This window comes from Amblyomma mixtum, chromosome 3 (genome assembly GCF_055824585.1).
Source record: "Amblyomma mixtum isolate Tamu chromosome 3, ASM5582458v1, whole genome shotgun sequence".
Taxonomy (NCBI): domain Eukaryota; kingdom Metazoa; phylum Arthropoda; class Arachnida; order Ixodida; family Ixodidae; genus Amblyomma; species Amblyomma mixtum.
In genome coordinates, this window is record NC_143014.1 from 5,293,716 (window position 1) to 5,319,984 (window position 26,269).

General features: G+C 46.4%; 1 protein-coding gene across 9 annotated transcripts in view; it reads left to right on the forward strand.

Moving 5' to 3' along the window:
- LOC149349136 (protein SERAC1-like) overlaps nucleotides 1-26,269 on the forward strand; it is a 229,782-nt gene that overhangs the window by 172,622 nt on the left and 30,891 nt on the right. For 7 of the 9 annotated variants that reach the window (XM_089578098.1, XM_089578092.1, XM_089578096.1 and 4 more), the window contains 7 exons: nucleotides 5,545-5,670; nucleotides 9,609-9,864; nucleotides 21,085-21,238; nucleotides 22,899-23,109; nucleotides 23,163-23,263; nucleotides 23,320-23,417; nucleotides 24,159-24,335. In XM_089578098.1, the coding sequence (XP_089434224.1) occupies nucleotides 5,545-5,670; nucleotides 9,609-9,864; nucleotides 21,085-21,238; nucleotides 22,899-23,109; nucleotides 23,163-23,263; nucleotides 23,320-23,417; nucleotides 24,159-24,335 (1,123 nt within the window). The remainder of the gene's footprint in view (nucleotides 1-5,544; nucleotides 5,671-9,608; nucleotides 9,865-21,084; nucleotides 21,239-22,898; nucleotides 23,110-23,162; nucleotides 23,264-23,319; nucleotides 23,418-24,158; nucleotides 24,336-26,269) is intronic. The other 2 variants (XM_089578091.1, XM_089578093.1) reach the window with 2 other exon arrangements.

Consider the following 26,269-nt stretch of genomic DNA (forward strand, 5'->3'; position numbering starts at 1 on the left):
TCTTGTCTTTAAATAATGTTATGCGCAGGTGGTTCAACCTGAGTTAAAAGACAGATTGACACCTTTCGTATATTGTCTCTAAATAATGTTATGGACAGGTGGTTCACTCTGATTCAGAAGACAGTTTGGCACCTCTTCTCTCTTGTCTTTAAATAATGTTATGCACAGGTGGTTCAACCTGAGTTAAAAGACAGATTGACACCTTTCCTATCTTGTCTCTAAATAATGTTATGCACAAGTGGTTCACTCTGATTCAGAAGACAGTTTGGCACCTCTTCTCTCTTGTCTTTAAATAATGTTATGCACAGGTGGTTCAACCCGAGTTAAAAGACAGATTGACACCTTTCCTATCTTGTCTCTAAATAATGTTATGGACAGGTGGTTCACTCTGATTCAGAAGACAGTTTGGCACCTCTTCTCTCTTGTCTTTAAATAATGTTATGCACAGGTGGTTCAACCCGAGTTAAAAGACAGATTGACACCTTTCCTATCTTGTCTCTAAATAATGTTATGCACAGGTGGTTCACTCTGATTCAGAAGACAGTTTGGCACCTCTTCTCTCTTGTCTTTAAATAATGTTATGCACAGGTGGTTCAACCTGAGTTAAAAGACAGATTGACACCTTTCCTATCTTGTCTCTAAATAATGTTATGGACAGGTGGTTCACTCTGATTCAGAAGACAGTTTGGCACCTCTTCTCTCTTGTCTTTAAATAATGTTATGCACAGGTGGTTCAACCTGAGTTAAAAGACAGATTGACACCTTTCCTATCTTGTCTCTAAATAATGTTATGCACAGGTGGTTCACTCTGATTCAGAAGACAGTTTGGCACCTCTTCTCTCTTGTCTTTAAATAATGTTATGCACAGGTGGTTCAACCCGAGTTAAAAGAAAGATTGACACCTTTCCTATCTTGTCTCTAAATAATGTTATGGACAGGTGGTTCACTCTGATTCAGAAGACAGTTTGGCACCTCTTCTCTGTTGTCTTTAAATAATGTTATGCACAGGTGGTTCAACCCGAGTTAAAAGACAGATTGACACCTTTCCTATCTTGTCTCTAAATAATGTTATGCACAGGTGGTTCACTCTGATTCAGAAGACAGTTTGGCACCTCTTCTCTCTTGTCTTTAAATAATGTTATGCACAGGTGGTTCAACCCGAGTTCAAAGACAGATTGACACCTTTCCTATCTTGTCTCTAAATAATGTTATGGACAGGTGGTTCACTCTGATTCAGAAGACAGTTTGGCACCTCTTCTCTCTTGTCTTTAAATAATGTTATGCACAGGTGGTTCAACCCGAGTTAAAAGACAGATTGACACCTTTCCTATCTTGTCTCTAAATAATGTTATGCACAGGTGGTTCACTCTGATTCAGAAGACAGTTTGGCACCTCTTCTCTCTTGTCTTTAAATAATGTTATGCACAGGTGGTTCAACCTGAGTTAAAAGACAGATTGACACCTTTCCTATCTTGTCTCTAAATAATGTTATGCACAGGTGGTTCACTCTGATTCAGAAGACAGTTTGGCACCTCTTCTCTCTTGTCTTTAAATAATGTTATGCACAGGTGGTTCAACCTGAGTTAAAAGACAGATTGACACCTTTCCTATCTTGTCTCTAAATAATGTTATGCACAGGTGGTTCACTCTGATTCAGAAGACAGTTTGGCACCTCTTCTCTCTTGTCTTTAAATAATGTTATGCACAGGTGGTTCAACCCGAGTTAAAAGACAGATTGACACCTTTCCTATCTTGTCTCTAAATAATGTTATGCACAGGTGGTTCACTCTGATTCAGAAGACAGTTTGGCACCTCTTCTCTCTTGTCTTTAAATAATGTTATGCACAGGTGGTTCAACCCGAGTTAAAAGACAGATTGACACCTTTCCTATCTTGTCTCTAAATAATGTTATGCACAGGTGGTTCACTCTGATTCAGAAGACAGTTTGGCACCTCTTCTCTCTTGTCTTTAAATAATGTTATGCACAGGTGGTTCAACCCGAGTTAAAAGACAGATTGACACCTTTCCTATCTTGTCTCTAAATAATGTTATGCACAGGTGGTTCACTCTGATTCAGAAGACAGTTTGGCACCTCTTCTCTCTTGTCTTTAAATAATGTTATGCACAGGTGGTTCAACCTGAGTTAAAAGACAGATTGACACCTTTCCTATCTTGTCTCTAAATAATGTTATGGACAGGTGGTTCACTCTGATTCAGAAGACAGTTTGGCACCTCTTCTCTCTTGTCTTTAAATAATGTTATGCGCAGGTGGTTCAACCTGAGTTAAAAGACAGATTGACACCTTTCGTATATTGTCTCTAAATAATGTTATGCACAGGTGGTTCACTCTGATTCAGAAGACAGTTTGGCACCTCTTCTCTCTTGTCTTTAAATAATGTTATGCACAGGTGGTTCAACCCGAGTTAAAAGACAGATTGACACCTTTCCTATCTTGTCTCTGAATAATGTTATGGACAGGTGGTTCACTCTGATTCAGAAGACAGTTTGGCACCTCTTCTCTCTTGTCTTTAAATAATGTTATGCACAGGTGGTTCAACCTGAGTTAAAAGACAGATTGACACCTTTCTTATCTTGTCTCTAAATAATGTTATGCACAGGTGGTTCACTCTGATTCAGAAGACAGTTTGGCACCTCTTCTCTCTTGTCTTTAAATAATGTTATGCACAGGTGGTTCAACCCGAGTTAAAAGACAGATTGACACCTTTCCTCTCTTGTCTCTAAATAATGTTATGCACAGGTGGTTCACTCTGATTCAGAAGACAGTTTGGCACCTCTTCTCTCTTGTCTTTAAATAATGTTATGCACAGGTGGTTCAACCTGAGTTAAAAGACAGATTGACACCTTTCCTATCTTGTCTCTAAATAATGTTATGGACAGGTGGTTCACTCTGATTCAGAAGACAGTTTGGCACCTCTTCTCTCTTGTCTTTAAATAATGTTATGCGCAGGTGGTTCAACCTGAGTTAAAAGACAGATTGACACCTTTCCTATCTTGTCTCTAAATAATGTTATGGACAGGTGGTTCACTCTGATTCAGAAGACAGTTTGGCACCTCTTCTCTCTTGTCTTTAAATAATGTTATGCACAGGTGGTTCAACCTGAGTTAAAAGACAGATTGACACCTTTCCTATCTTGTCTCTAAATAATGTTATGTATAGGTGGTTCACTCTGATTCAGAAGACAGTTTGGCACCTCTTCTCTCTTGTCTTTAAATAATGTTATGCACAGGTGGCTCAACCCGAGTTAAAAGACAGATTGACACCTTTCCTATCTTGTCTCTAAATAATGTTATGCACAGGTGGTTCACTCTGATTCAGAAGACAGTTTGGCACCTCTTCTCTCTTGTCTTTAAATAATGTTATGCACAGGTGGTTCAACCTGAGTTAAAAGACAGGTTGACACCTTTCCTATCTTGTCTCTAAATAATGTTATGCACAGGTGGTTCACTCTGATTCAGAAGACAGTTTGGCACCTCTTCTCTCTTGTCTTTAAATAATGTTATGCACAGGTGGTTCAACCTGAGTTAAAAGACAGATTGACACCTTTCGTATATTGTGATCAACTGATGTTATACAGAGATTGGTTCAGTTTGAGTTGGAAGACGGTTGGACATCTTTCTTGTGTCTTGAACTACTGATGTTGTGCACCGATTGGTTCACTTTCGATTAGAAGGCAGTTTGTCACCTTTCTTGTCTTGTGACTAAAGAATGTTATGCACAGCTGGTTCATTCTGAGTAAGAAGACAGTTTGTCGCCTTTCCTGTCTTGTGACCAAAGGGTTTTTTGATGTGTTTTCACCAATGATGATTATGAAGCATTATTCAATATCTCCAGCTGATTGTTTTTGCAGAATTTAAAATTTTCCACTGCATATAGTTTGGCTCCTTAGCCATTGGCATAGTTTGGCTCCGGCCTGACCCGACCGGGGGAAATCGGCAGTCGCCTTTTCCTGTCCTCCCATCCGTCTTTCACTGTCCTATCTCCTTTCTCACTTCTTGGTGAGGGTTAACCTTGTGTGACCAACTGCCCTGAGTGGAGTCATATTGGGTTATAGTTGGGGTGTACAGCTGGCGTGGGCAGGACTTGCTTGCAAGTTCCTGTCCCGTCCCCTTGTTGGGCTCCATGGTGGGCAGCTGGCACCGTGGACAAACAATAAACATATTTTATGGTTTTATTGCTCCCCCTTCCCAAAGAAATGATTGCCCTCAAAAAAGAGTGCACAGCCCCGTACTGTACCAGTACGGGGCTGTATCGGGGTCTTCCTCGACCTGGAGAAGGCCTATGATACCACGTGCCGTGGCCTAGCAGAGCGGCAGGATGCCTGGCTAACCGCACATTCACTCTGGGAGAAACTCTCTCCTTGACTTTCACACAAGAGAACCCCAGGGGTGTAGTGAAAATGAACTCCATGGTGTGCAGATGACAGCGTGCACTTCCTCCGGCATGTCTGCCTGTGGGAGACACCGAATAAACTGGCTGCTGGGGCTGAGAGAAAGGGACTCTCCTCAAAGAAACAGTAGCTGTTCTGTTCCCATTGCGACGAGGCCTGCAGGTCGGTCCCAATCTATGCCTGAAGAATACCGCACTACCAATTAATCAGGAGCACAGATTTTTAGGCGTCACTTCTGACGAGAAAGTCACATTTCTACCACATGTTAACAACCTTAAAAAGAAAGCTTCCCAAGCCCTCAGTGTCTTAAAAGTGCTCTCGTGAAAAGGTGGGGTGCGACAGAGCATGCCTGTTGCAAATCTAGCGCTCTCTGGGGCGCTCCAAGCTTGACTGCGGGTGCGCCGTATATGGCTCAGCAAGAGCACCCTACTTAAGAAGATTAGACCCTGTTCATAACCTTGGTCTGCACCTATCAACTGGAGCATACAGAACATCCCCGGTAGCCAACCTTTACGCTGACACTAATGAGCCTGCTCTAGATCGAAGAATCACGCTTACATGCTCATACATCATAAAAACCCATTCTCTTCCTAAACATCTCTGTCGCCCCGTTGTCACCAAGTGCCTATCTAAAAGATTATTCAGCACTAAACCACATCCTGCGCTTTGAAGATAATGCCGTACCAAATATTGTACAAAGATATGAATATTTGCCACCAGCCTCCCTTCGGTAGGGGAGCTCACACATTTGCACAAAATGGACACGCCACATGAGCACATGCTACAAGAATTCTTTGCACTGCAAGAAAATTATGACACCGGCACTGAATTTTACACTGCTGGCTCAAAAACAGAAAATCATGTTGGAAGTGCAGTAATTCAAGAAAAAATGAAAAATAATAAGACCACCAGAATGCGCATTAGTTTCTGCTGCCGAGTGTTATGCCATTTTCACGGCTGTAGAAGATATGCTGCATGGGCAATACCACTGCCAGTGTGAAGTGGAACAACATCAGTTTCTCTAATTGTGCAAAAGAAGTGTCAGCCATGCGCATGGCCACTGCCTGCACATGTCCGGTGCATTTTTGTGTTGTATTTCAATCTTTATTTTTCCAGTCTTGCTTGTGTTTTGCAGGATAGCCTTCAAGACTGCTTGAGAACTGTTCTTTCAAGACTACCAGAGACGGCACCCGAGTCCTGCATCACCTTCTTCACAAAAAATGCACTGCAGACAAAACTGCAGTACTTTGATGCCCACCATGTAAGCCAGTTTGCCTCAGACTATTTGGACTGCCATTGTAAGTGCACCTGCAGAATTAGCAGTTATCATGTCACTGTGTGGAGACCTTCTGTTGTGCGCAGAGGTAGATTCTGCCTCTCATCATCCAGTGAGGGGATGAGACAGTTCTTTTCTTGGACATGAACCATTTGTGAAATCTTGTTTGCCTGGCATAGCCTTAAGTATTTGTTGGCCTGATAGGTGCTCTGTAAGCGCTGGTTGCTGTGTGACTGAAACAATACCTGGTGTGAATGTTGTAGAAAAAAATCAGCAAACACAGAAAGGTTTGGTTTGGTTTGGTTTATGGGGTTTAACGTCCCAAAGCGACTGAGGCTATGAGAGACGCCGTAGTGGAGGGCTCCGGAAATTTCGACCACCTGGGGTTCTTTAACGTGCACTGACATCGCACAGTACACGGGCCTCTAGAATTTCTCCTCCAAAGAAATTCCAGCCGCCGCGGCCGGGATCGAACCCGCGTCTTTCGGGTCAGCAGCCGAGTACCATAACCGCTGAGCCACCGCGGCGGCTTAAACACAGAAAGGTTGTAAGTTGTATTGACAATGTAATATCTCTTAAAGGGTCAGTCTACTGAATTTTATCGACCATATTTTCTTTGCGGCAACCGATAGCTCTTTACTCAAATTACCGTTTAGCCAGCTGTGGTGCCAAGGAGTGCGGTAGAACGTTTTAAAATAGAATTTATTAATGTGGGAACACATCTGTATGAGATGGTAGTCTCATCTGGCAACCATCTAGATTTCCGCCGCGCGGCGACAAACATGGCGGCGCCCGTCGAAGCCGGACCTCTCGCTTCGGACTGAATTCTCGTTGTTGCTGCCTTTTTCAGTGCGTTCACTGGCCATAAATGGGGCGCCTATCTTTCGCTTCGTCTCATCTCGCCTATAACAAAACATATAAGAGATAAATTTGCTTTATTTTAATAATTACAGTGACGATTCTGCCGCTCCCAGGCTTAAGTGGAGAGTCTGTTTGTTTACAGCAATGGTTCCCGTCCTGACAACCAGATGGCGCCACTATAGGCTGAGTTTATTTTTGCGTCTCTGCTAGCATACGCTGAACTAAAAGTGGGAATGTGCCTGCGTTTTGCGTACGTGTAACTATAAATATTCATGTGATTTACAGAAAATGCGAGCGGTACGCCTTCTACAGCTTACTAGAACAAAACATGCGTTTCTCTGATATTGTGGCATACAAATGGTACGTAGTATATTCACTTATGCTTCTACAAAAAAAGACTACCACTTTCTTGAACAAAATGAACGTTTGGGGTCGCCACCATGCATTTTTACGCGACTTTTAACACCGAAATAAAATATAAATTCCTGCCTAAACTGGGCGCAGATCCCTCGTTATTGATGTTATAGGGGGCCAACTACCAGAATATGCCATTATTTATACACTCATCTCGGTGAGCCGCCACAGTGGCTCAGCGGTTATGGTGCTCGGCTGCTGACCCGAAAGACGCGGGTTCGATCCCGGCCGCGGCGGCTGGAATTTCTTTGGAGGAGAAATTCTAGAGGCCCGTGTACTGTGCGATGTCAGTGCACGTTAAAGAACCCCAGGTGGTCGAAATTTCCGGAGCCCTTCACTACGGCGTCTCTCATAGCCTCAGTCGCTTTGGGACGTTAAATCCCATAAACCAAACCAAACCAAACTCATCTCGGTGAGTAGACTGACCCTTTAAAGAAAAAATATTAAAAACTTGCGCAAATTTCATTTTCCACTTCTTGCCTGTCATTCCTAGAGCTGGTTTACGCACCGCACTGATGTCATGAATGACGTTTTTGGTTTGCTGAGTGTCTTGACATCATATGGGCAAGATTTATTTCCATCTGGGCCGAAAAGGATCAGCATAAATCAGGGCTCCGACCTTGGATTGACACTCAGCCCAAAGCGCTCTTCCGACTGGTCCTAAATCATCTTCTGAAATAGCTCCTTGTAAAACCAGGGCATTCTACAGTGTTTACAAGTATCTTATTACCTTTTTTTTAATTTTCCTGTGAGCAGATGTCTTGTGCCAGACAGGTGCGCTGTTGCCTCGTTAGAATCAAAATCAGACAATGCAGTATCATTCTTGCAGATGCAGCAGAATCGTGTGAAGTTTTCAGCCTTAAAATGGCTGCCATGCTTGGAATCTGTCGATTTCTCTTTCATTGCAAGACGAGAGTGTAGAACCCAGTTTGGCTTCTGTGGAATTAAGGAAGACACGGATAAGATATTGTAGGGGACTGTGAGAAATCATCACTGCCTTTTTGTGCACACAGATGCAAAGTGGTGTCACAGCTCGTCAAGTGAAACCAGGCTACTCCCATTGCATTGGGAGTGAGCCAGAGACGCCGGGAACGACACTGGTACTTGGGGAACGACACGAGAGGCCAGACTGATATTAGTAATACTTGTTTGTTCAAGGTTATCTTTTAGTTGTGATGATCCATGCGGAGGCAACCACCTGCTTAGCATATTCAGCTAGTCATCCTCAGTCAGGCCGCAACACTGGAAGCTGCATTTAGCTTACTGGGCTTTCTTAAAAATTGAAGCTAGTCCAGACAGAATATTTTGAGAAAATCTTGACAACTTTTTTCTCTGGCACTGTGCGACCAGCTATCCCCCCCTGATCCACAGCAGTGGTGTACGATGTAAGAATGGAAGCTAGCTGAAAAACAAGAAAATGAAACTTTTGCGTGTTTTAAATCCCAGGCACTCCTGGTAATTTTCAAACAGGTGAGCCCAGTGGGAGGAGGTTGTTTGCAAACTGAATGGCAGCTGCTCCTGTTGTAGGTTTCCAGTTCTTCACACTGCAGAAGTGATTTCTTAAAACTAAAGGCTTCCTTCAAGTGGTAGCACCAACAAACGTTTTAGTAATTCACTTCAGGAAATTCATAGAGTAGTGACTGCTGGTAAACAGACGAAATTCATTATGAAATGTACCTGAACCCTTTGTAGAAACACTTTTGCAATTTTTTGACAAAATAAGGGTACTAGGAAAAATACCAGAGGCTTGAAAAGCGGTTATTGAAACCTGAAAAGCCACCAGCCTGTAGTCCTTACCAGCTCAAAGATAACCTTTGCCCTAGAATCTCATCATCAGTGTGAGCTTAAAAAAGCATGCTCGACAAGTGACCACCTTGTTCACCTTGAAAGTTTAGCCATGTTTGATGTGAAGAAGGCTTACAACACATTCCTAGAGGCTTGGGATTCGTGCACCCTAGAAGACCTAGATGTCCGGTGCAGGGTGGTGATTATTTCCTGTCTGACTGTTCATTTCACGTGTGCCCTTTTGAGGAACTTGGTTCAGGAGAATCCTCAGGGGTGTATGTTGAGCATAGAAATGAATTTCGTAGCCAAAATAATCCCCAAATCTAGAATGAGAAGATCCCAAACCATGCCGCCAGGATAGGTGGTAATGAGAGAGCTGACGTACGTGCTGCGCGAGCTCGGAGTGATTAAATAAAGGAGGTAAACAGTGTGTTGCTTTTGCGCTGTTACCATCAAGAAGGGAACAAAGATGTTAATGCTCTGTAAATTGAAAGACAAATGCATGGGATAATGGAGTAAACAACAAACTGCACTCCGCAGTGCCCACCTTGGGAAGGTCACTCAGACACCAGGAGCAGTTTTTATGCCAGCCTCGCATTGGATGGATACACATGGGTGCCTTCGCACAACTCCTTGCTTGAGCTTGCAGTAAACCACATTTTATGCTCACGCATTGAACTCAGAAAACCAAGGGGAAAAAATGTTTTACCCAATTCTACAATGACCACATCCCTTTTCACCCAGTGTTGCACTTGGGTGTTGCCTTGTCATGTGTTTTACTCAGGAATGAAGATGGGACAACCTTTCTAACCTTGGTGCTACCACCGTAGCACAGCCAGCTGTGATGAGCGCTGTTGCCGCAGGAGGGGGAGGAGGACCGTGTGCGGTGGGGGCGTCCCCCGGGGGGCCAGGCGGAGGTGCTGTGCCTGCAGGCCCTGCTGAGCCACACGGCGCTGCCCGAGCACCGCCGCCTGCTGGTCGAGGAGCTGGCCGTGCTGCCCCTGCTGCAGCGGCTGCTGCTCGAGCGCCCGGCCCACGGGGCCCTGCACAGCCTGGTGGCCCAGATGGTGGCCAACCTGGCCCTGGACCCCGCCCTGCACCCACACCTCTGCCGGGCCGGTAGGGGCTGTGCCACTGCATGTCACACTGTGTCACAAGTACGGTGACTCGAGGAAGAAATAGCTAGGCTGCCAAACTGTGCACTGCCGAATGTAAGCAGGATAATAAACAATAGCACTGAAAACAGCATAATCTACACGAATTCACTTGGCCTTCACGCAGTACTGCATTCCAGAAATGCAGTCGAACCGTTAGTAGGGAACTGAATACACAATGCAGAAAAAGTCACAAGACAGGGACATAAGATGAAATTCTGCTGGGTGCGGAGCCATATTGGAGTAGATGCAACATGCCCCGTAGAGACTGCATGAAATTAGTACATAGTAATTTGAAGGCTAAATGGCAGACAACGTGGCATAATAAAATAAACAAGCTGCATTTTGTAAAGCCTCTCCCCGGGGAATGGAAGACCTGTACACACCAGGAAGTAATTTTATGTTGTCTCCACATGGGACACACACACACCTGACACATAACTTCTTACTGACGAATCAAGACAAACCTCTTTGCGGAGACAAGCTAAACCATATTTTATTGCCATGCTCAAAAGAAAAGCCAAGGGAAAAGTAGTATTCTACTCTAGCAGACAGTGTTGACACATACCCCCAAGAGAAGTGACAGAATGCGCATCATAGCCCAGTGCCTAGGTTGTCTTTGCCACTTTCTCATTCCTGTGAAAAAGGTGTCATTGGCTGGGAGCGTCAAAATCCTTGCCCAACAAGGTTACCGGACCTTCTTTTAACATTTTTACCATTAGCCATTTCAAACATTTTTTTTCCCTGTATCTTCACTAGGTGGTATGAAATAGCTTTTCCAGGCCCTTTACACCGCCATTGTTTTGCACTTTTTATAAAATCCTGCACAAAACAATTTTCCTACACCTTGTGTTTGGCGCATGATAGCCTTAGATGCCTATCCGCCACTAAACCCAACACAACACAACATACTTATGAAAGAAGACAAACCTGTTTGTGAAAAGTGTAGAGATGATCTTGTAGATGATGAGATGATGAATGTAGAGATGATGAGTAAACCACATATTGTTCTCATGTACAAAACTTGATTCACTGAGGAAAAAATATTTTACTACATTTTACAAACAACGCATTCCTTTTCTTCCAGCATTGATTTTAGGCGAAGATGCACTTGTCGGTATGCCATATGTTTTTATGTTTTTCAGGGAGCAATTATTGTAATTTTCTGACCCTGTGCTTCTCTGTGTGTAGTGATACGCCTCAACCACTTTCTCAGTCCTGGGAAGGAGGCTGAGGTCTTTATCTGAGTAGTTGGGAGCCAAGGGTGGAGGTTACCTGACGTGTAAAGCTTCCGTTTCTAAAATGTTTGTCCTTTATCAACTAGGTAGTACGAAATAACATTTTAGGCCCTTTACACCACCACTTTGTTATAAAATTCTGCACAAAACAATTTCTCCATACCTTGAGCTTGGCGCATGATAGCCTGAGACGCTTATGCACCAGTGAACCCAACACAACTCGGCATTATGGAATGTGCAGCAGAGTAGGGTGGTTTGACAGGATAGCAGCAAGCTCTGTCAGGAGACGAACGATCTCTATCCCCACAGATGGAGTAGAACTGGTCAAACCATATGCTCTAAAGAACAACGGAGGTGGTATATCCTAAAAGCAGTCCAGAGGCAGAAGCCATGCTGAGAGAGCCCCCCCACTCCTGTCCCCTTCTCTTGGGATCCACTCACTGCGTTGCCCATTTTGACTGTACTGCAGCTTCATTCGTAGCTATAGCAGGTGTACTACAGGGAAAGTGCAGGATAAGTGTACTGTACAATCAAAGAAGCAAGATTGGTTCGGTTTATGGGGCGTCCCAAAGGCTGTGGGGGACAGCGTAGTGAAGGGATCCGGAAATTTCCACCACACGGGCCTCCAGAATTTGGCCCCCATCGAAATTCGGCCACCGCGTCTTTCAGGCCGAGCACCATAACCACTGAGCCACCGCTCAAACAAGCAAGAAAACACCAAATAAGCGAATATAAGCGGCCTTTGCATCGATAAATTCGTTTAAGGAGCAGAATGAGCCAGGGAGCATATTCCAAGCCTCGAATTAGTTCGAGCATAATAAGAAGGAATGAGGTAATACCTTGTAGACGTGGGGAATAATATAACTGGTACACGAGAGTCGATAATGAGCATGTGTAACACAATATTTCAAAGATTGTAAATGGTGGCATAACATAGTTGCAATGGAGGATGGGCGGAAGTTGGCGAAAATCGTGGCGATACTGATTTTTTTTTAACACTTCCAGTCTTGCTAATGTCTTTTAGTTTGTGAGGGTTCCATATCATTCGTATCATCCTATCATTTTCCTTTCCATACCTCACTGCATTATCCTTAACTTAAGCCTTTTCGTTATCCTCCACATTTGTGCCCAATAGGTGAGTACCATTAAGCTACAGATGTTGTAAACTGCCATTCATGATCTGAGAGGACCTGCCAAATGCTCTCCATCTCCACACCATTCTTGTTCTAGTCGTTTCTCTCTCGTGATTTGGATCTGTGGTCACTACGTATTTCCTTACTACCTCCAGCCCCTCGCTACCATTTGTGAACTGTTGTTCCCTTGCTAGGCTGTTGAACATTTAACAGTACCTTTTGATGGGCTAGTTGGTGTGACATTGTGTTCAGGAAAGTAAAAACAGCGCTAAATTCTACACAGACCACACAGAAAGACGGACAGGACGGGCGCTGTCCTGTCAGCGCCCGTCCTGTCCGTCTTTCTGTGTGGTCTGTGTAGAATTTAGCGCTGTTTTTACTTTCCTGAACTATGGAACATTACTTTGGTTTTGTGCATGTTAATTTTTAGACCCACAATACTGCTCTGCCTGCCTAACTCATTGATCATGTTTTGCTGCTCATTTCATGACTGACTTAAGTCTAAGGCTGTCCTGACTGCCATCGATTGCCTTATGGTGTCTTCGGCTGACACGCACTGCCTCCGTGCGCAGGAAGTGACGTCAAATGGTACACGAGTGGCACGTCTCCTTGCACATCAGCTGAACGTGCGAAACACTCGCAGAGTGCCGTGGCTCTTTCTGCCGTCTGTTAACCGAGGCCTCCGAGACCCTCGATAATCTCGGAGGCTATTCCTACGAGCGGAGTCAACAGTTTGTATAATTAGCAACAACCTCTTCAGAACAGTGCAGTACCGCGCTTGTAACTGGCGTTGACAGAATCGGCGGGAAACGCGGGACCCACGAGCATGCTCGTGAGATACTGCGCGATTAATTATGGGGGCGCAGGTTTGTAAGACGCCACACCAAAGGCGTTATGCTTGCCGGTTTCGATGCATACGCCTTTACAGCTTCAGCTAGAGTAACTTCCGAAAATATCGGCAGGTGAGTCTCAATCCACTAAGCGCCCCACATTGTCGCTGTATTGATATCCTTTAACCTGTGTATACGTTGGCAAAAAGTACGATGTTATAAAGTGCAGGCATGCCGGATGAACAGTATATGCCGTTCGCTGCAAGAGCTAAGGCAGAACTTGCAAGACTAAAAATATTGACAAACCTTTAATTTCCTCATAACGGAAGGCACATTGCTCGCCGGCCGGTGGCTGCGCGATTGCAGCGTGAATAAATGCATTGCAGCTGCTATATTATTCAACATTTTTTTAAAATGCGCCCACTTGTAATGCTTCTTCCCTTTTTCCTCTTCGTCGATGCTGCGTCAACCAACGAGCGTGAACAGCGTCATCTGCAAGCGCGCGCTCCACCGTCGGTCTCCACGGTGGCGTGCACGCGTGTCGTGCTCGTCCCACCCGAATGTACGGCACTGCACGAGTGGCATCCAACCGAAACTCCACGAGTGCCGTCAGCCGAAGACACCATTAGTCAACCTTGTAATTTCTGAAGTCCTGGATGTCTTTTTTTCTTATGGAGTGCTCTTCCAAACTCCTGGTACGCCCAAGGTCACAAGGGCTTCCCCCTCTTCCTTCCTCTTTCATTGCTGCCCCTCTCACTTGTGTCCTAATTACCACATAAATGCATGTGAGGGCTGCACGTTTTTTTTCCAGATTCGAGGGCCAATTTTCGGGGTGCGTCGGCAGACTCGTCCGCCTTTCGGCGTCACTGCTTAAAAGGTTCCAGCATGAATAAAGGCGCATCTAGTGAATAAAATAAAAGGCTTCATAAATGAAATAAATGGAGTAAAGTCAAGAAAATAAAAATAAGAAAGTAAACAGAAATAAAACAAAATGAAAATAAGATGCGAAAATAAAAATCAATAAAATTAAGAAATGGAGCAATAAATAAATAAAAAACAAAATATGAAAAATAAAAAAGTAAATAAAAACAAACAGTGGCCAGGAAGCGCTTTCGCCTTGCAGCACTTTGGAGAGCCAAAGTGCCCCCTGAATTTTTTTTTCGTGTTTTATAGTTTAATTTCTTTATTATTTTGTTTCTTTTCATATTTGCATTTTTTTTATTTGTTTCGTTTCACTCATGGAACCTGTGCGTTCACTAGATGTGCCTTTTCTTTAATATTTTTCGTGTTTTGTGATCTAATTTCTTTATATTTTTGTTTCTTTTCATACTCGCAATTTTTTCATTTGTTTTATTTGAATCACGAAACCCGCGCGTTCGCTAGATCTGCCTTTATTCATGCTCAAACCGTGTTCGTGGCAGAATGGCAGGGCAACTCCGGCGATTTTTCAGCCATGGCTGTTTTGTGTTCCTAGGAACCTCCTGTAATGTGTACGATACAAGGTTTTCAAAAGCAGCCGTAAAATAATTTTTAAACAGCAAAAAACGCAAAACTCGAAACCGAAACCGCAAAACCGAAACCGGGGAGGTGCCTTCGTGCGGTATTGACTGTGACGTCACGAGCGGGTTCACCGCGCTGTGAAGCCCCCGAAGATATCACAACTACCCTGAGCCGCGCTGTCGACATGACTGAAAGCGCGGAGGACAGCTTTTCCGAGACCAGCGAGTCTTTCGAAGACGACTCATTCGACGATTTTGGACTGGACGAGTCGCCTTTCAGGTATGATCCACCGCCGAGCGAGCCAGCCGAGTCACACCACAGGCCGCGTCACCTGCAGCACGGAGGCGGTCTGAACTCGGAGAAGTGACTACTTGAGTCATTTCTCGTGCATGCATTTGTGACAGAGTCGTCAGAACGAAAGTTAATGAGATGCACCCGCCGACAGCTGTTCGTGTGGCCAGTGCCGGCCGACCCAGCCTGATGAAAGAATCTGCTGCCGGAACGTTGCCACGGTGCACAACGTCCTTACAGGGGCATGCATCACCAACAGTCCTCTCTGCAAAACTTTATCTCGACGGCGAGCTTTTCGAAGTGAGTTCACGCCAGCTACAGTTCTACAATCCAACATACCGCTTCTTGACGGCCGCGCTTCGTTCAGCTGGCCGCTGCGATAGACGGTTGTACTAGAATAACGTTGGCACAGAATATGCCTTCAAGCACCAGTTGAACGAAGCCTTAGCGAGTCCAAAGCTCTCTTTGAAATACACGCTGTCTTCATAGCAATCTGGCGCGAGCACAAGTGGGTATGCTTCCTCGGAGACCAGTTTACACGGCGGACAGCTCTCACCAACTTATCGCGAAGGTTCTTATCGCTAGGAAACCTACGCAAGATCACGCCCGTTGTCACAGATCAAGAATTTGTGCACCCCACAGCACAACAGAAGTTGCCGTGACCCATCTCTCTGGCGTACACATCACATCAAGCACGTTGAGATGGCGCGAAATTGCACAGGTGGTCGAAATAATTCCGGAGAGCTCCACTACGGACCTCTTTCTTCCTTTCTTCTTTCACTCCTCCCTTACGTCGCGGTTCGGGTGTCCATTGCTGCGTCATTTACTTTCCTCAAAACCAATTTTCAGTTTTCCCCTGCACTGCCAGCGCGCGCCCAACCAGCTTGACACGCCGCCCCGCCAGTGACGTCACAGAACAGGGTGGCCTGTAGAAGTTGCTCGATCAGTGGGTGCCGCTCGCGTCTAGGAGCGCTTGTCTTCAAAATTCGCTTGCGGAAAAACTATGCCGGTTTCAGGTGCGAAATATTACATGAGGCATCAGACTATCATAAAGAATACAGACTTAAAGTTTCATTTCAATCGATGCACATGGAAAAATCGCCGGAGTTGCCCTTTAAAGTGCCAAAGGCCCTGGTTCGATTCCCAGTCTCAATAAAGTTTTTAAGGTGAAAGCCTTTAATACCTCATACCGTCGTTAGCAGCTGTGTATTTGAATCACGAAACCCGCGCGTTCACTAGATCTGCCTTTATTCATGCTCAAACCGTGTTCGTGGCGGATTGGCAGCGACTACCCTTGAAGTGCCAAATGCCCTGGTTTGATTCCCAGTCTCAATAAAGTTTTTAAGGTGAAAGCCTTTAATGCCTCATACCGTTGTTAGCAGCCATGTCCGCAGATGTGTCCGCGTTTTGACGGGTGTCCACCGCTGCCTGGCAGCGCTACAACACGCTGTCGTGTTCCACTCCTAAAGGCGAAGCTTAAGCGTCATTAATTAGCAGTTAATTAGTATTTTTCATTTGTTTTATTTGACTCATGATACCCATGCGTTCACTAGATGTGCCTTTATTTATGCTCAAACCGTGTTCGTGGCGGAATGGCAGCGACTACCCTTGAAGTGCCAAACGCCCTGGTTCGATTCCCAGTCTCAATAAAGTTTTTTTTTTCCTTCGCCGGAACTCGAACACACTTGCTAGTGTTCCCTGCTCACGACAGTATGAGGCATTAAAGGCTTTCGCCTTAATAAAGCGAGTCTGCTCGTATTTTCTTTCACAGCTGCTCTGCTCTTGGCGAGCTTCTAGGGCGGCCGGCTCGCGATTTTCGCGTTGCCCTTCGAGCCATTTGTGTGGCCGGCGCGTTCCTCGCACAAAGAAGGCAACTGCGCACGTACTTAAAATGGCGTTAAAGGGCGATTCACACGACGGTCCGTTCGCCCGCGGCCTGCGCACTACGTGTTCATGCGTCAGCACATTGAGAGGCGCGCTGTTGGCCCGCGGCCTGGTCAGCGCGCCTCTCAATGTGCTGACCCATGAACACGCAGGTGGTGGTGGAAACGTTTATTGCCAATGATGTAAATCGTAGGGGCGAAGCCCCCTACATGGCACTTGGATGCCTCCTCAATGTGAGGAGGAGGCACCCTTACAACGTGAAGGATAGCCCCTGGAGCGCAATCCTTCTGTGAGCGCTGGAGATGATCCGGCGCTGGTCTTGAGCGGACGAGCTGGTCAGAAGAGACTCCCAGTAAGGCTCCGCCGCGGTTGGTGATGGGGGATGAGGGAAGGTGGGGCATGTGAGGAGGTGTGCAAGAAGTCTCCTGGTTTACCGCAAAGTTTGCATGATGACGAGAATTGGTCTGGGTATCGGGCATGCAGCAGTATTGGGTATTGAGCAGTCCGGGTTTGTAGTTGTCGCCAATGTGCAGCCTGCGCTATGGTGAGGTACGGAGCGGGGGGTGCGTATTCCCTTCGTTTGTCTCGGTAGTACGAGAGAATATCACGGAAGGAGACCAGGTAGTGCGCGGGCCGCGGGCGAACGGACCGTCGTGTGAATCGCCCTTTAACGCCATTTTAAGTACGTGCGAAGACGCCTTCTTTGCGCGAGGAACGTGCCGGCCACACAAATGGCTCGAAGGGCAACGTGAAAATCGCGAGCCGGCCACCCTAGAAGCTCGCCAGGAGCAGAACAGCTGTGAAAGAAAATACGAGCAGACTCGCTTTATTAAGGCGAAAGCCTTTAATGCCTCATACTGTCGTGAGCAGGGAACGCTAGCAAGTGTGTTCGAGTTCCGGCGAAGAAAAAAAAAAACTTTATTGAGACTGGGAATAGAACCAGGGCGTTTGGCACTTCAAGGGTAGTCGCTGCCATTCCGCCACGAACACGGTTTGAGCATGAATAAAGGCACATCTAGTGAACGCACGGGTATCGTGAGTCAAATAAAACAAATGAAAAATACTAATTAACTGCTAATTAATGACGCTTAAGCTTCGCCTTTTGGAGTGGAACGCGACAGCGTGTTGTAGTGCTGCCAGGCAGCGATGGACATCCGTCAAAACACGGACACATCTGCCGACACGGCTGCTAACTAAAAACTTTATTGAGACTGGGATCTTTCGTTTCTGAGAGAGCCTGCTGGTATCCCGTTGAGCCATCCTACTGCCTACCTCTACTGCGCACTCCGTTTTGATAGCTGTGACATTGAAGGTGCACTAAAGAGGAATCTGAACTCGTCTTTTCACCGCGGGAACTTGATCTACACATTCCGAGCAAATTATTGCCCTATGCCACCAATTTCCCTAATTTGAATTGGATTAACGTCCGGCTCCCGCCTTTTTTTTTTTTGAATTCCCCGCATACGGTGGGAAGAGTCGACCAACATATGGAGTGCCTTTCAGGCAGTCGCGTGGTGAGTTTGCTTTCGCTTTTATTTTGTTTTTCAGGTTTCTGTGAATAAATAGATCTAGTCAGAGACTACATAGCTGCAAACTAGGCCCACGGAAATAAAAATACGCGTGGACTCCTTGCTTTCGCCGATCACTACGTATCACTCCGCCAATGGCAGAGCGGCAAGCCGCTACGGGACTGGTTGAAAGGTCGGTTCACTCCTCCCACCGTGTGCGGCGAATTAAAAAAAAAAAAAAGCGGGAGCCTGGGTGTTGAATCGGATTTAAATTAGGGAAATCGGCCGTACAGGGCAATAATTTGAAGTTTCTCGGAACGTGTAGATCGAATTCTCACGGTAAAAATGCGAGTTGAGATTACTCTTCAGTGCAGGTTTAAGATCGTCGTCCTCAGTTAAAGCCAAATATCTGTTCTGAAGCGACATCCTGTCTACTTTCCCCCTTACTGCTAACTTGTTAATGGGGTTCCGCCTCGCTAGTTTCGTCTGTTCCCTCTTCAAGTCTGGGCTAATTTGAGACCTTACCATCCTGTGGTTGCTGCTACACTGCACCTTTCCGATGAATAATATAGTTGACCCTATTTTGAAGCATCATCTGCAATGTAGTCGATTGCCCAACATGCCCCCTTCGCGGTCCAAAAATAAGTGGACTCCAAATATACTGTACACACTTGTGTATAAGCCACTCTCATGTAAAGCCCGCACCCCCCACTTTCGGCCGCAAAAATTTCGAAAAAAAAAAAACTAAAACGTGCCAAAACTGCGCCTAGTCCCACAAAGTGGTAGAAGATAGCGCCAGTTAGTTTTTCCCGCAACAATGTTTCTGCGGCTTTCTGTTTTCGCAGTTCCTTGCATGGAGGAAGGAAAGAACTGCAAGGCGGTCCTTGGTTCCTTGCCATTTGGTCTGTGTTGCTTCGTTGAGAAGTGTGTGTGGGCTGCTTGCAGAGCAGTCCATGCCTACATGTGGCAGGCTGAACAAAAAGCAGTGGGCAAGCGCACTGCAGGCTTCAAGTGGCAAAATACGCTGCTGAGGAACATGGTATAAATGGGAGGCCGGGTGCCAGTGTGTTGGTGCATGCAAATGCAAGACCACGCCGAGACTACCCGAACCCAGAAGGCTTTCCATGCGAAACAATGCAAGTCCCCAAAACTTGAAGAGGACCTCGTCGAGTACGTTCACACAACTAGGAGCAACGGCTTCGCGCTGTATATGGAAATGACCCGCATGAAAGCAAGCCAGTCGAGCGTGGCTTCAATGTTTTATGAAACGGCACCAACTCTCCATCCGCCAGAAGCTGCCAGCCAGATACGGGGACGAAATAGTGCGGTTTCATCACTTTGTCAACACACTTTGGAGGGTGCCCGAGTACGACCTCTCGCAGATGGGCAATGCTGATCAGATTCCTGTCTGGTTCGATGCCCCTGCCAATTGCTGCACGGCGCAAGCCAAAGGGTGCGCACTGCTGGCACCAGACGGCAGCAAAGGTGCTTTGCACCACCCTGTGTGGTCTCCAAGAGGGAAGTTCCCCCACGGTCATAGACAGTGCGACTACGCCACAAAGCCCTTGGCTGGCAGACTGCCCAACAGACTTGGCGGCCTGACGCTGCAGCCATTCAAGCCAGAATTTCAGCGGTGCTACACAGAGTGGACGCAAGTCCGACAGGGTGGCTGAAGTGAGCGTCCCTGCAGAGGTGTGTGCTTGGATTCTGTGTCAGCGGACACCATCTCAAAAGAGTCTTGGGGCTGTGGGCGGCACAGAGGACCGTGGCACGCTTGTCCGACAGCGGTGAAAGTGCTGATGAGCTGATTATAATGTTGGTATCTGTCGCCAACTTTTGAATTATCTGACACAGTAGTCGCAGTGGCACCACAGTATGTTAATGTGTAGCTTTAGGCCTGATTCGCGTATAACCCGCACCTGAGAAACTTTGATGAAAAAAGTGCGGGTTACACACGAGTGTATACGGCAAGTCATCAAATACTATCCACCCTGCCCCGCTGCTGCACGTGGTTCCCCGCGGGATGGCCGGATGGGTGTGGCTCCGGGCAGTAGACGCCAATGGTGGAGATCACACCTCGGAGTAGCCCACAGGTCAAGTAGTTTCGGATGCCAGCGCTACTCATGCCGGGGTGAGCCGGGTGAATGGCGTGCAGTCTGCAACATCAGTTTACAAACTAAAGACTATTTTTTTTTTTCCTATGCATGGAGCTCCACCACACATCTTGCCAGAAATCACCCATGGCTTGGGTGAAACTATGTATAGAGGTCGCCCCCCCCCCCCCCCCCCCCTTTTTGGATGGTTGTTTTTCTAAAAAAAAAAAAAGGTTGACCTGTATGTGGCAGTGTACGGTATGTCTCACATGCATGCAAATGGTAGAATGACTGTAGTTATTGAATGACATCACTCTCAAAGGACGCTTTATTTGTGAACTTCCAGTCCATTTTGGACCTTGTAAAATGGCCTGAAATGTGGTACGTATACATGCCACAGTCCTTTCTACGTACAGAAAAATGGCATTAGAACTGGAAGTTCCCTCAGTAAGCACTATGAGGCTTGGGCTAGTTGGTAAACCATGCTTGGCACAAAGTGGCCAGAAAACAAGGACGAGCCAAGGTAGACGAGCGCTACTTCCAGCTAAGTTTTATTTGAAAGATCTGTTGAAATACATGTAAGGGGGAAAGAAAAAAGGAAACCAAAAATGTACATGTTGCCATGAAGTTAGGGTAAAATACTGTGCATGGCAGCACCCTCTGTCGATCAGCCCGTTGAAAGAGCAGCCTGGTCGTGCCTCTTTCCAGGCTGGGTTGGCATACTGGCTCGCTGGCTACGCTCGCCCGAGGTGCTGCTCTCGTTCCCTGCCGGCCGGGCTCTGGCCAACATGGACACGGATTCGCTGTCACCCGCGGAGTACTGCGAGGGGGTCTACCTGTTGCACCCCCAGTACAGGAACAGGTACTTTCTGCAAAGGGAGGCCTGGGTCCCTCATCAGCCAAGTCGGTTGTGTGTCCATTACTTCCTGGCTACAGTTCCATCATATTTTGGCTTTGTCCCCTTGCATTGAGTGCACCCTCATTTTCAAGCAAAAGGATCCATTTCATTGAGGTCTACGGCGTCACATTACAAGTGCAGCCTTCCAAATGGTCAGCCAAACCATACAGAAAATTGTGCTGTTATACACGCACGTTTCTTCTGTAATTCTGATTTACTTAATTTTTTATTTCATTGGTACCTGATGCGATTTGTATTTTACCAAAATGCTTGATTAACCAGCCATTTCTGCTAATGTAGTGGATGCACGAACAAGTCGGTTCATTATGGTGCCCCTGCTCGCATTTGTTTTCCAGCTGTGGTGGTGATCGGCACTGTTCTTTCTGCATGAAAAATGTTAGCTGTGGTTAGGGTGAAATGATTTCTTGTATTTCTTTGGTTCCTCCCCGAAGTTGTTTCCCAGTTCACACAAAGCTTTTTTGCCACTGCACAAGCTGCGCCATCTGTGTGGTCTGAAAGCATCAGTGGGCGAGTAGTGCACGCTTGCTGGCAATGCTTGTGCATTGCCGGTGGGATCCACTCTTCCCATGGGACGTAAAAACTATTGCATGTAAAATTGAATAATGAATTGCACATTGTAACAGAAAATTTTATTTTTAGGTAAAAATTAAACAAAACCTGTAGAGACAAGCTTGTATCTAAAAAGAAAAAAATATTAAAAATTTTCTGAAATATGCAAAATGTTTGGTATTATTCTATTGGCCACTGTCTTTAAAAATCCAACTTCTATCTTGATAGTATTCTTGCTACAAAATAATTACTGCAAACCGTATAGTTGAGCACCGGAGTGTGGCCACCTATCGGAAAACTCCAAGTTCTGTGTCAATAATGGCGTCATCACTTTTCCACATCATTACCCCCTCGAGCAATCAGAATTTTTCAGTCATGCTGATGCAGAGGTGGAACATCCAGCACCCAAGAGCAGTGGTTGAGCAACTTTTTTCTTTTCAGCGAAACTGCTTTTCTCTGTCGACCAGTCAGGATTTTCCAGTAACGGTTTTCTGCCAAATGTCACCTTAAATGCGTTGAAACAAATCCGGTTGCCATTTGCTACGCTCATCTGCGGGGCTTCCTTGTTTGTATACAGAGTGTTTCACCTAAGAAATAAGCTGTTTGTGTTCGAAGAGTGCTTGTTGTTCGCAGCATTGTCAGCAGTGTAGTGCATTAGAATACAGCTAAGATATGCTAACTAGTGGGCTGCTCAAATAAAATTGAACCTTTTGCTATTTATTGAGTGGCTTGTAGCCCACTGAAAGTAATATCCATATCTGTTTTTAGAACAATGTCATTCTCATTGCTGCTCCAGAGATGAATGAATTTTTGGAATGGGCGAAAGGGCTAACGCGCAGAGGGTCCGGTGTTAGCCCTGTCTGAGGCCCCAGAATTGCGTGTGCTGCAACGACAGTGGAATATTCAAAAGAGTGGCACACAAGCCTCTTAATTATTGATAGTTACAAAGTTAGCCAGCAGTATGCTGGGGTTGCATACCACTCTGCAACAAGGTGGCTGAGCCCTCCCTTGGCCGTGCTTTGAGAGACAGCCGAGTCATGTTGTTGTTCTGCAGGGAGCACTCGGTGTCAGCAGACATCATTTTTGTGCACGGTCTTCTGGGCAGTGTGTTCAAAACGTGGAGGCAGCATGACAGCAGCCAGGACGACTCGGAGAGCCTGCTGGAAGAGCCGGCAGTGTCAGCAGTGCGCAGCAGTGCCTGCAGGATCACGGTGGACCATGCGTCCCCTCGAGCGCACCAGAAGTACACCAAGTGCTGGCCCAAGGTATTGTTTCTTCTTCTCTGAAACGGTGGCAGCACTGCTTGCTTCTTGCGCAGAGCTGGCTAGCTGAAGACATACCCAACACACGGATACTGGCTCTGGACTATGACACCTACTTGAGCCAGTGGTCACCCAATTGCCCCTTGGAGTCTGACAAGTGAGTTCATTGGAAGCTGGCTAGGCTGCACTTTTTCTGTCATTGCTTTTTCCCAGGCGGACACTGGTGTTGAGAGCCACTGAAATGTTGGCCAGGCTTCATCGAGCTGGCGTGGGAGCCAGGCCCATTATTTGGATTACGCATTCAATGGGAGGTAAGTGGCTGTAGGGACTACATGTATTGCAGTGACATCCGTGGGCCTTTGCTCTTCCCCTTTGGTTGGCTTCCCCACGATGCACCCTCCTTAGTTACCTTAACTAACAAGGGAGGGCGCCCAATGCTGTGCGCGCGGGGGAGGCGGCCCTCTTTGACTCGGGGTTTCGCTGCGTACGGATGTGTTGGCACCGCTTTTCGCCAGCAGGCGCGAGGCCTTTCTTGCCCTGTTTGTGTCAGCCAGGGTGTCGTTCCTTTGTTCCCTCAGCACTCGGTAGTGTCCGTGATCACAGGGTGCGGTCTGGCGGTGTTTAATTGCGGTCAAGCAATCCCCCCTATTCACCAGTTGATGTTGTGCTTCCTATTGCAACTTTCTTCTGCTCCCTCAGGCGCAGACCTTTCTTTGGCCCACCCACATGCGGGGGCGTGGGTGACAAGTGCACACACACACCAGACCCCAAGCACTGAGAGCTCGTCCATTGGAACTGACTGGTCCCCCTTGCCAAGGTGCGAGTGACGACGTGTGTTGTGCACACAGTTATGATGCACCTCGGACGCTCCCACATGCGTTCAGGACAGCTATGAACTGCCCTGTGCAGACTTATATAATGAAGGACCACTAGAATGAAAAGAATGTTGCATCTAATTTGCCTGCATGGGAAGCACAAGATCAACTGGGGGAAAAGGACTGGATGTCACACCAGTACGTGTAGTCAATCTTGTTGGGCTTCCCTTCTGCCAGGCCTCCTGGTGAAGCAGATGCTGGCGGTGGCCAGTGAGTCTCCCCAGTACGCAGCCCTGGCCCGGAACACCTCCGGGGTGGTGTTCTACGCGGTGCCCCACCGTGGGGCTGACCTGGGCGACTTCAGCTTCAGGCTGCTCCTGCTGCCCTCGGTGGAAGTGCAGGAGCTGGAGAAAGGTGCGTCCCAGGGAAGAACTGATGTGGCTGAATACTTGGGGAGCCTAGCACATCTTAGCTGCACTCTGATGTGCTCTTCTAACCCCAAGATCCTATTTTTCAAAACTGTGTAAAGCATAGGCACAACGACCCCACCACACTGTGGAACAATTACTCTCAGACAGCAGGTACTAAATAAAACTCCTCACTATAGCTCAGCTCAGCCGCTGATCCCAAGGCCGCAGGGGCTGCATTTCGATTGTGGTGCAATTTAAGAAACGCGTGTATGCTGTGTCAACACACTGGAAAACTCCTCCTAGCCTATTTTAATCTGGAGTCCATGATGGTCCCTGTGTCGCTTCGACATGTTGATATCATTACTACAAAATAAAGGATGTACAAATTTGCAGTTTTTTTTTCAAGACCCGAACATTCTTTGTTGCAGCGATAGAGGTACTTAAAAGAAAAAAAACTGAATAGCAATTGGGGTATTGCGGAGGAAATGCTTGCTGGCATGCAGTAATAATTGTGTACACACAGAGGGATTTCATAAAACGCTTGGGCCGGTGGGGGGCATTTTTACCAGTGAGTGCATCAATGTGTGCACACAATATCCCTCATGCTTCATCACTTGACCACGTCGAATTCAGCGATCTCACGTCACCAGCACATCAACATTGTGGTAGGCGCACACGCCAAGGAAGGGCCATCAGTCAGGAGGTTGAACTTGCTCAGCACATACCTCCTGCGCCAAAATGCACTGCCTTGTTGAACGCGGCGGTTCTGTGTGTGTATCCAGTATGCGGGTTCTCCACTAGCTAAACAGTATTAACATGAAACGAAGACAGGGGAAGAAACACGCAAACAAACAAGCGCTGTTTTTTGCACTGTATGTAATGTTGAACGTTCACCAACTCGCCCAGTTTTCGGTTCTACGAAAAGTTTGCGTGGAATTCCACAGTATTACATCACAGGCAGAAATCTTACACAGTAATGTCTGCTAAAGTATGTTCTAAAAGAACACAACATTACAGCCAAAAAGAAAAAATCATCCATTGCTCAGTAGTCTCTTGTTGCTCGCACAGGTAGCAATGCACTGACTGCGGCACGAAGGGCCACATTTGGAGTGTTTTTGTGGCAGATTGAATCTACATCCTCTGAACCTGCTTTAACGCATTGTTGTCAAGAAAGCAGAAATGACTAGGGCCCGGAAATTTAAGCACTAAAGAACCCCGAAATAGGCAGGCATCTAGGTTCCAAAAGATATTGAAATAGGCATTATAAAGCAAAAATAGGTGCTTTAAATAATTAGTACAAGATTTGTCAGTCAAGCACGGAGCGTACGCAGTCCTCAAATGAAGCACGCCGCAATAAAGTGCGTTCTCACGTTTTTGAGCTTGAAGCTCCTTCGGCTTTCGCTAAGCATAGCTTTGTACTTTGAAAAGCTTCTTTCGATGTCACATGAAGTTAGTGGCGCGGACCTAAAACATAAGAGTTCATAGAGGCTCAGGCCTTCAGGTGATGTGGCCGTATCGTCTCCGCGTAGAAGGAAACTGCTTAGGCCTCTATTTTTGTACCAATTGTTGCACCTTCCTAGAGGTAGTAGTGCCCTTTCCTTCCAGTGCTGCTCGTGCTGCCTTCAAAGATTCATCTGTTGAGAGTCCAACCTTTTCCAACTTTGTCATCCTTTCCATTAATGTTGAAGTTTGCACTGATCAGGTCTCATTAAAAACTTGCCTCTTCAAACATGCCTTGATCACACGCAGCGCCATCCTTGATTTCCATAAAGATAGATTTTACCATTGCAAAGTGGTGTGCCTAGTATATATCCCTGTCCCCTGTTGCGTGGAAACAGGCTTTGGTGGCAGAGGAATGTCGGGTGCTGTGGCAATTCTGGACGGAGATTTGAGCAACACCTGTTTTGTGTTGGGCACAACTTGAGGAAAAGAGAGCCG